This window comes from Mercurialis annua, linkage group LG2, assembly GCF_937616625.2.
Source record: "Mercurialis annua linkage group LG2, ddMerAnnu1.2, whole genome shotgun sequence".
Taxonomy (NCBI): domain Eukaryota; kingdom Viridiplantae; phylum Streptophyta; class Magnoliopsida; order Malpighiales; family Euphorbiaceae; genus Mercurialis; species Mercurialis annua.
The window spans coordinates 22,336,593-22,347,853 of NC_065571.1; the positions used below are offsets into that span (position 1 = coordinate 22,336,593).

Consider the following 11,261-nt stretch of genomic DNA (forward strand, 5'->3'; position numbering starts at 1 on the left):
AGTCTGAAGATGCATGGAATGAAAAGTCATGACTGCCACATTTTTATGCAAAGACTTCTGCCAATCGCTCTCTGTGAGCTATTACCGAAGGAAGTGTGGGAGCCTTTAACAGAGCTGAGTATCTTTTTCCGTGAGTTAACCTCCACGTCTCTAACAGAGAAAGATCTAGAACGTATGAGGCTGGAAATCCCAAAGATACTGTGCAAGCTGGAACGTATTTTTCCGCCCAGCTTTTTTGACTCCATGGAACATCTACCCGTACATCTACCGTACGAAGCTATGATGGCAGGGCCAGTTCAGTATCGCTGGATGTACCCATTTGAAAGGTAATGTTACTGAATTTTCTCAATACTGTGTATTAACATGTAATGTTTACTAACTGTGGCATGTGGAATCAGATATTTGAGAAAACTAAAAAAGAAAGTGTCCAATAAAGGGAGGGTAGAAGGAAGCATCAGTAGCGGATACTTGAATGAAGAAACCGCAAAATTTGCAGCTTATTACTTTTCAAAAGGTGACCCAATGATACCTGAGCGGCTGCAAAGAAATGAAGTTTGTGACATTGAAGTCGACGACGATGTTGACAGACTATCTATTTTCAAGCCTCGCAGGCAATCAGTGGGTCCTTGTCGAAAGAGATATCTTGAAGATGCTGAGATTGTTGCTGCCCGGACATATGTTCTGTTGAATTGTTCAGAAATTGAAAATTACAGAGAGTAAGCTTTAATACAGCTGTTAATGTAAATAATAATAACGATTCAGAGTCTAATTATTGATTTCTTATTAACTTAAGGATTTTCGAAGGCGAGTTGCAGAGAGGAAACCCCGATATCAGCACCTCGCAAATTGAAGCAAAGTTTGAGAGTGACTTTGCCTGCTGGTTTCAACAATATGTAAGTATTTTAAAAATTATATTTCGATTATTTCAATATAAAGTTCCGATTTACAATACACTTTTACGCTACAGGTTCAAAATCCAAATGTCTGTACTAATCCCTTCATTCTTAGTCTCGCCAAAGGACCTCTTAGATCAGTCAAAACATTTAAGGGGTACCGGGTAAATGGATTCAAGTTTCAGACTCAAGCGTATGGGGAGGAACAACTTACGATGAATAGTGGAGTCTGCGTGAAGGGAACTCAATATGTCGATAACGAAAATGACTTTTATGGAGTTCTGACAGACATAATTGAGTTGGAGTATCCGGTGCTTCCAATGAAGACGACTGTCTTATTTAAATGCGAGTGGTTCGACCCAGCGCACAATTCTGGCACAATTAGTAACAAAAAATACAACATGGTGGATAATAATAACAAAAAGAGATACAATAAGTATGAACCTTTCATCTTAGCCGAACAGGCCGATCAAGTTCATTACCTACCATATCCGAGTAAAAGAAGGGATAAATTAAATTGGTGGGCAGTTTGCAGAATAAAGGCACGATCAGAACTTGACATGCCCGAGGGGATTATCCCGGCTTTTCAAGATGACATAGAAGAAAATCCTCTCATTGTTGCAACAGACAACAATCCGACATATTTAGCTGATCAAAATGGAGAAGCTGAAGAAGATGCGTTGTTTATGCCTCCTGAACAAGAAACAGAAGATGAGTTCATCGCATCCTCATCAGACGAAGATGAAAGCGAAGAGCTTTAGTAGTTTAGTAATTTTTTTGTATTACATTTTTAAGTGTATACTCGTTGAATTTTAATTAATATTTATTAGTTTTATGTTTCACGAAATATTTCTTAATTTATATAATGTGTTGGTTGGTTGTGGAACATGTAAAATTGACGTATGTACAGGTATGAGGGGTCGAGGTCGAGGCACTGGCTCAGGCCGTGGCACAGGCCGAGGACGCGGACGAGGAGATGACCATGTTGTTGGCGATACCGACGTTGCTGAGGAGCAACAACAGCTGGAGACCAGAGGACCTATTCAGCCTCGGCAGCAGCGTGAGCCTGGCGAGCCCCCGGCTATTCTGGACGACCAGGGCAGGGCGAGGGTTCATCCAGACCCTAGCAGGTTTGATTACTATTTAGTTTGTAATGATATCGTAATATGTAATTAATTTATATGTAAACTAATTTATGCTAATCAAATCACAGGACTTTGTTGCTGGACTCAGGGCCAGTTTCTCGTGCCATCAGAGAGATTTTTAGGAAGTGCTGGTTCGAGACTGGCTATGCATGGCGCTTTCTGACTGCGGATCAGAGGGATTTCTATTTCCAGGAGTTCCAGGTAATTAAATTAAAGTTAATACATTTACGTATTGATTTTTGTGAAAAACTAACTCACATCATATGTTTTTACTGTTGTAGAAAGAATTCTGGTGGGATAGTTCGGTCTACAGCGACGAGCTCATCAGACAGGTCTTCATGACCCACGCAGCCACTCGCTACAAAGACAACGTCCATAAAATGAAGTCCAAAAAGCAGAAGCATAAATCTGTGGGCCAAGATATATGGGATGCCTGGAATGTCTTCTGGGACACAAAGGCGGAGAAGAAGAAGTCGGAGATAGCCCGGGCAAACCGGATGAGCGAGCCGGCGGGCGCCGGTACTGGACCGGTCCGTCATACCGGGGGATCCCGCTCTGCTATCAAGCATATGGACGTGATGGTATGCTTCTAAATTCAGTAAGTAAAATAATGTTTTTTCTTTATTTTCGAACTTATTTAATCATATTTTTTCTAATAGGCTAAGGAGTTCGGCCGGAAACCGAGTGCGACGGAGCTATACACTCGCCTTCACTCCACGAAGGGTGAGAAGAAGCTTGTAGACAAGCGGGCTCAGAACATGACTGTAAGTTCTTATAAATTCATAAATCTAGTAATTATGTTTAGGCTTTGGTGTTGAATATATATATTGTACTTGTTAAATATATTTGGATTAACTGTTTAAGTACATAAGTTGTGTAGACTTGACGTTTGTGTACTTAATTAGATTGAAAGTGTTTGTTGTTTGGGTTATATATTGAATTTTCTTGCAGGATTTCCCTGAAAAATGGGTGATGCTCATATTATAAAAGAAATGCTGCCGAAATTTCGTTAAAAGTTATAATTACTTTTAATATGTTATGCTTTTTATTTGTTATTAACCTGAACTGATATGTTTTTAACTGTTTTGTAGGACGCTATTGCTGAGAGGCTGGCTGCTGCGACTCAGTCGCCGACCGGAGAGGGTAGCTCGACGAGTCCAGCGGAGGTGGATGAGACCCAACTGTTTCTGGACATCGAGGGTGTCAATAAGAAGCACCGCGTGTACGGTTTAGGGTCGGCGAGTAGCAGGTATGCAGCCCCCAGTAGCAGCAGGGCGCATCGAGGCAGCTCTTCTAGGTCGACACAGCTGGCGGACGAGGACATCGAGCGCCGTGTGCAGACAGGCATTCAGGAGGGCCTGCGAGAGGTTGAGGAGAGGTTAGCGGAGCAAAATCGTCAACAGCTGGCAGAGCAACGGCGTGAGCACCAAGCGGCAATGGCCCAGCTTATCCGAGAGGAGATTGTAAGGATGATGCCTAATCTTCCTCCAGAGTATCAGCCACAGTTTCCCGCTCCCCCACCAGACCGTGATGACACTACAGATTTGTAGTGTCCTGTTAGATTAGGATTCTGAACTAATTATGTATTTTTTTCTTTTAGACGACGTTATATGTGTATTTTGATATATATCTATATATTCAGTGTCAACTTTCTATTAATTGTTATCCGTAAATGAATTTTAATTACTGTATTTAACGGATTTGAAACGACAGGGGAAAAACTGCGAAAAATGGCAAAAATCTGCCGAAAAACCATAAATTAGCGACGGATTTCATATATTGGCGACGGATATGTCCGTCGCCAACGTGCCAAATTGGAGACAAATTTGGCTAGGTTGGCGACGGATACAGTCCGTCGCTACAGTTCTGGATGTGGCGACTGATATTCTGTTTCCAAATTGGAACATTTGGCGACGGATATATCTGTCGCCAATATATTAAATCCGTCGCGAGTTGGTCTCAGCTTTGGTCTCAGCTTGAGACCATGTTGCGACGGTTTCGGGTGAATTTAGCAACGGGTTATCCGTCGCTAAATCTACCACGGAATACAATTTGGTCGCTAATTTAGTTTGCGACCAAAAATGTTGCTACGGACACAGTCCGTCGCAATTCTGTCGCTAACTGCAGTTAGCGACGGTATATAGGGCAGTAGCGACGGATTAATCCGTCGCTAATGCCATGTTTTCTAGTAGTGTATGTATGTTTGAAATATGTCTGAAATATTGTCGAATCTTTGTCTAGTCCTCGAAAATTTGTCCCGGAGAGGGAAAAGAAGTAGCGGTAGCGCCGCCGCCACTATGTTCTGGCGGTGCCGCCAGGATAAGTTGGCGGCGCTGCTAATGACACTGGTGCTATGACGATGGCGCTAGTGCCTCTGTGGCACGCGACTCCCGGTGCGTTTTTTGGCTATTCCGGTTGGATTTTTGATGATTATGACCCCAATTTTTTATCTTTTTATGTTTTCAGGGGAGAGATATGTTCCGTACATCGGGGAACTTTGTGGATGCGCGCGTCTGGTACGATGCTTTGCCTGCTGCTGTTCGTTCTCGGGTAGACGCTACAGGTTCCGACCGTCTTGCTAGCGGTCTGTTCACTGTGACGAGGATATGTGACAGCATTTCTCTGTGTGCGCTGATGGTGCGGTGGATGGATACTACTCACACTTTTCATTTTCCGGTTGGGGAGCTAACAGTGACTCCTTTGGATTTCTCGCTGATTACTGGGATTTCTTTTGGAGGCTTGCCTATGCCTTTTGTTGGTGGTTTGAGATTTTATCCTCAGAGGGATGCGTACATCTTCGAGATGCTGGGTTTCATTACAGAGATGAAGGGTTGTAGTCTTCGACACCCTGTGCTGTATGACCATTACAAGGAGAGCTTTGAGATGAGGTTGATCTGATTGCCCGAGCTTTCATCTGTTATCTGCTGGGGTCTACTCTGTTCTGCAATTCAGGTGCGACTTTGCCACTTTGCGTGTTGCTAGCCTTAGATGACTTGGACATGGTTAGCTCGTATGACTGGGGATCTGCTGCTTTGGGCTATCTGTACACCAGCATGGTCCAAGTGGTCCGCGGGAGATCCCGTCTTTCTGGGATGTGGCTTGTTGTACACGTGAGTTGTTTTATTGCCTTTAACTGCATCGTGCTTTTGATTTTATACCCTATGCTTAGATTCTAGGACTTTTCCCGTACTTTGACGCAGAGTCAGGGAGCTAAGTGTAGGGGCCGGCTGAACGAGCTGGCGTGGACAGATGTGAGTATCGAACTCTATTTTTGAACTATTCTGGGTATCTTTTCCAGTGTTGAACACCGTTCTACTAATTGCAGGCGGATGCTTCTTGGAACACTCCTCCTGGAGTTTGCTGGCCTTAGTGGGTACAGGGTGCCGTAGAGAGATTGGGTATGCATTATCTAATGCATGGTCCGAGTTGTAGATCCTGTTTTCTAGGGGAGCGTGTTCTCCTTTTGTGGGGTGGCCCACGTGTCCGTATTGTCCAAGTTGGACCTTCTTCGTCAATGTTGCGTGGCAGGGACGTGATATCGTCTGCTCTTCGACCAGATCTTAGAGGTTATCCTGCTACTGGTCTGCTATCTGTCCCTTAGCTGAGCTATCTAGATGACTTTGCGAGGCCTCTTCTGGGGAGGCTTCTGTTGGACGGAGTACCCGTCGTTCAGGACCAGCAGGCGGCTGCAGGGCCACGGGTATGTGTCACTCTTCTGGGTTTTTCCTCTTTCTGGGTTTTTCCGTCTTCTTGAGTTCTCTCTTCGGTGTTCTTTCAGGGAGGTGCTAGACGTGGGTCCCATTATGTCCGTGCTAGGGTAGAAAGTTCGGGGTCTGCTATTCGAGTCCTGTCTGGTAGGCGAGCCGGTGCTGGTGACATGGTCTCTGGTTCTTTGAGTCAGATGCCAGAGAGATCTGCACGTTACAGTGGCGTGCGTGGGCCTATGCAGGACTCTGCTCCTTTATGCTACATGACGCATTCTTTTGCGCCTGCTGACTGTACCCATGTGTGCATTTACCTTTTCTATTCTTTTATTATGAGGGTCCATTTTTCCTGGTAGACTGAGCGTCTTCTTCTGGATATCAGGTACCGGTATCTGACGTGGCTCAATTGGTTGATGCTGCTTACTACTGGCGTGATCACTTGTGTACTGTGTCTGCCCATATGACGGTAAAAACAAATATGCAATATGCACTAGGTCAATCATGTTTTGACCAAGGATGCATTCTTGCTATATGGTGGTCAGGAAGATGAGCTGATTGTAAAGGGTTACACAGACGCTAGCTTCCAAACTGACATTGATGATTATAAATCACAGTCAGGATATGTGTTTTGTTTGAATGGAGGTGCTTTCAGCTGGAAGAGCTCGAAGCAGGACACCATTGCTGATTCTACAACAGAAGCTGAGTATATAGCTGCTTCAGACGCAGCTAAGGAGGCTGTTTGGATCAAGAAGTTCATAACTGGATTAGGAGTTGTTCCTAGTATATCCGATCCAGTGAACTTGTTATGTGATAACAATGGGGCCATAGCACAAGCAAAGGAGCCCATATCACATCAGCGATCCAAACACATACTTAGACGTTATCATCTCATTCGAGAAATCATTGAGAGAGGAGACGTGAAGATATGCAGAGTTTCAACAAATGATAATGTTGCTGATCCGCTAACTAAGGCTCTTCCACAGCCTAAGCATGAGAGTCATACTAGGTCAATGGGAATTAGATTTAATGTAGATTGGGCCTAGTGCAAGTGGGAGATTGTTAGTGATATGCACTAGGTCAATCATGTTTGACCATGTTTTGACTTTATCATTTTGTTATTTATTGATTGGCAGTTTTATCATTTTATATTAATGATTAAAGACTTGAATGGTTAATTCTTTCTAAGGTCATCAAGTATGTGACTTGATAGTAGAACCCTTAGGTTTAATAAAAGAATTATATATACCATATATCCCTAGTCTTAATAGAACATTGAGACTAGTATGATGTTAACTGATGATTATGTTTTACTAATCATGTATATGAGATATTAAGTCAAACCATAGGTGCTATTTGAGAAATAAGGCACTAGATGACCCACTGTGAGAATACTACATAGATCACTGTCATAAGTAATTCTCATTACAGTTCTATTAGTATAATCCTTTGACCTTGAAATCATCATGAATTTCTACATAGTTGTTTCATATTTTGATACAGTCTTACATTATCTTTAACAGGATAATGGAATAGATTGTCATTGGATATGAAAGTAACTATGTGAGAAATGTGAGTGACTGAGAAGGAATTTGTCCTAGTAAGATATCTATGGCCCCTTGAAGAAGATAGACCGAAAGAAATGCATGGCCATGCTAATTGATAAGGAGTTATCATTTTCAGTCTACTTAGAGTCAAGAAACTAATGATTGAATATTATAAGGATGACAGAACTATGCCTTATATTCAATCTGGATATCGAGAGACAAAGGGATTAAAATATTATTGTAAATGGTTAAATCGGATTATCGATATTCGTATAACTTGGGTAGTCATAATGTCTTGCAAGAGGCCACTTATGACTTGTGGGCTGAAATAGGGATTTCGAGCCTACTGTCAACGTTATATGAACCTACAGGGTCGCACACTAAGAACAGGCCCAAAACAGTTATGGGTTGTACAAGCCTAATGTGATTAAGTGATTAATTATACATATATATATATATATATATATATATATATATTTCGTAATATATATATATATATTAATAAATATATATATATTAATTCGAAATTTAAGGATAAGTGTTTTCCTTAATTTATTATTTTTGGAAGATAATAAATATAGTAATTAATATATATATGGATGATTATCAAAAAGGAGTATTTGATAAACATAAACTTGTAGAATTGCAATGAGATTGAAATTCGAATTTGTCTCAAACCCTAGTGTTGTTGTATCACTATAAATACACATTAAGTAATTGGTTTGAGAATCACGAAATTCATTATTCACTAAATCACTAAAATTCGAAAATGCTTGTGAAGCAATAGTGCTAGCACACAAGCACTAGTTTTGGCTAAGGTCTGTTCGTGTGGATACTCGTAGAGGACGCGTTCTTTTGGAGGCGTTTCTGATCTGAGGCCAGGTATCACCAAAGTGAACCACCTCCTTCCTTCCTACATTGCTGTTGAATTCGACATAAAAGTAAGTACTTATTCTGTTAATTCGAATTACATGGATCTTGGTTTGGGTTTTTAGATAAATTTTTGAAATTCCGCTGCGTTATGAACCTAGAAAACCCAACAGTGGTATCGGAGCTGCTTGTAATTTGATTAATTTGATTCTGAATATATATGTGATATATGCTTATTGTATGTTCTGTTTTGAAAAAGGGGTTGTTTTTCGAAACTTTTTTGAAGGAATTATAATTCGTTGTAATTATACATAAAACGTTTATGTGATTAATTGTATGAAAAACAGTATGAAGAATTAATTTGATTAATCGTTTAAAACTTCGAATATACTGTTCTAAATTAATATTACGTTTTAATTTGATTAAAGGTTTCGTAGTATTAATGTTCATACGAATTGATAAGAAAAGGGGAAACAGATTAATAAAACTGTTTTTGAATAAGGATTAGTTGGGGAAGTCTTCTTCTTCTTTATTGGAGGACATTAATGCCCTCTGCTATCAGAGCATCGCCTATTCTGTAATTCATCTGGAGGTAGAGGCTTATCGCCTATTGCAACGGTTACGATGGTCCCTATTGACAGGATTCTGTCTCTGGGTATTGTAGATCATTTTGCCTATTCTGGATATTTATTGAGAGCGTGAGCCTGGCATTTGTTGATTATTTCGGTTCTGGCATTTACTTTTGAAGGTACCGGCGTCGAGGTTGTTGTTTCTTGTGTTTCCGGAACTGATTTCTGAAGGTAGCAGTCTGGCGGTTGTTGTTTCCTATGTTTCTGTAGCCCAATTTTGCAAAAATTTGCCCTATTCTCTGCTTTCTTATGGAGTGGGCTTTGCTCCCTGCGTCGTGTGGACTCTGCTCCTTGCGTCGTACTCTGTGTTGCCCCCTCATCGAAGCATTCAGTTTTCTGGTCCAGGAAACTGGATGTTTTGATGAATGATCTTGTCTTTGACTTGGCTCCCTCCGGGTGGGAGCAAACTGTTCTGGGAGAGTATGTTTGTTTCCATAACAGTTTGTGCGCATTCAACTATTAACAGCGCTTCTGGAAAAACATATTGAAAAACCATATTGTTTGAATGGTTTACGATTTCCAATGTTTCGCTCGGCTGTTCTGAATAGCTAAAGCCTTTTATGCTTTTGAACTCTATGATGCTCAATTCAGTTACTTTAGGTGACTTAAAAGCATATTGTTCAGTTACTTTAGGTGACTTAAAAGCATATTGTTCTATTATAATTGTCCCTAATGTCGGAACTCATCGTCTCGTGAAATCCCATGGTGGTATTGATGCCCCCAGATTCTGCGCTGTGAATTTCTGAGCTTTGCATTTTACGAAGATCGGTTATACTTTCCGTTAACCTTCCATTCTGGACTCTGATTTGCTCCCTCATTGGAGTATTTCGTTCTTCTGATGGGGGATTGGATGTTCCAACAAAGAGTCCGGCTACTCTATTCATCTACTTTGATTATGTAGCTTAGCCTTGTAGGACTCGTTTTGTTTCCGTTTTGACAGTATATGCGCATTTCAACAATTTCATGGCGATACTGGGAAGTGTATTTGATTATTACTATCATTTCATTGTTTTCCATTGTCTCAAAGATTGTGCTTTAGAATTTATGGTCGTTTGTCTGTCCCTTTTAGGTACATGTGCTGGTCAATAATCATGGCATGCATGCTTGATAAGAGATCTATATTGCTAACTCATTGAATAACCGGTACAATTGAGATACTTTATGTTTCAAGGGGCTATACCCCTGTCGTCAATTAGTCCTTTTCAAATTTTTGTAATTGACTATTTTTTATAAGCGTCTTACACGGCTCACATGCGTCTAGAGGAGGTCTTGTAGCGCACTCCTTCTTCCACTCTTTAGATCATCCCGCTCTCATAGATAGGTGGGCTGCTGCTTGGTGGTAGACTTCTTTATTGGTGGTGATTCCTATCCAGGCTAGACGTCCGTTCTAACATGTGCCTCTACTGGAGGACGCCTTTGAGTCGTGTAAGCCTTCCGGTTTATGGCCAAATCTTTTTATGCTAAGAGACATGTGAGAGATCTCTTGTGTGTTCTACCCCGCAAGCCGCTATCCCTTTAAGATAGCTATCCGGTTTTTCTCATGATTCAGGAGTAAAGTCTCTTGCGACAGAATTATCTGTAGAAGTTGTTCACTTCTTTGTACCAATTATTGAATGAGCTAACGACATAGCTCAATCTCATCAACGCATGCATATATGGCTATTGAAAATAACATGTTTATCAGGCAACACAACACATAAATGAGCAAAATATATTACATCATTGACTCTGGATTTTTAATGAAATGAAAATTTAGAAAATTTCGATCTGGGCGCTAATTCCTCTTGCTTCTGATGTGTGGTCTCTTCTTGAAGTCGACGTGGGACACTAAGTCTGTAGTTGAGCTTTCCCAAAAATTCTGCTGCTTTATTTTTCTGTTTGGAAATGGTTGGAACCCTTTACTATTCCATTTGATTAATAAGGAAAGCGAAGACCTCCGTTCTCCCGCTTGGTTGTTTCAGATATATGGGATCCATGTTGTCCCCTATGGTTGTCCTAGGTAGATTAAACCCTTGTCGTCTTTCTTGGCTATTCTAGGTTATTGAAACTCCTGCTGTTCCATTTGGTTGTTTTGGAAAGTTGAAACTTGTCTTGATTTATCTGGTGGTAACCTTTGCCGTTCCATTTGACTATTCTGGATTACTGATTATGAGTCGTGGAAGACCTGTTCTAATTCTACAGGAGGCCTATATTGGGTTTTCTAGGTTCATAATGCAGCGGAATTTCATAAAAATTATCTAAAACCCAAATCAAGATCCATGTAATTTGAATAACTTGATTAATAACTTAATTAATACTTACTTATATGTCAAATTGAAATAGCAATGTAGGAAGGAAGGAGGTGGTTCACTTTGGTGATACCTTGCCTCGGATCAGAAACGCCTCCAAAAGAACGCGTCCTCTACGAGTATCCACACGAACAGACCTTAGTCAAAACTAGTGCTTGTGTGCTAGCACTATTGCTTCACAAAGCAAT

The 11,261-nt window shown here is 41.0% G+C and overlaps 1 protein-coding gene across 1 annotated transcript; it reads left to right on the forward strand.

The window, feature by feature from the left end:
• Positions 1-1,805: 1,805 nt before the first annotated feature.
• LOC126668357 (uncharacterized) lies at positions 1,806-3,588 on the forward strand. The gene is made up of 5 exons (XM_050361562.1): positions 1,806-2,023; positions 2,107-2,239; positions 2,320-2,619; positions 2,698-2,802; positions 3,130-3,588. The coding sequence occupies exons 1-5, from the start codon at positions 1,806-1,808 to the stop codon at positions 3,586-3,588; spliced, it is 1,215 nt and encodes a 404-aa protein (XP_050217519.1).
• Positions 3,589-11,261: the final 7,673 nt, after the last annotated feature.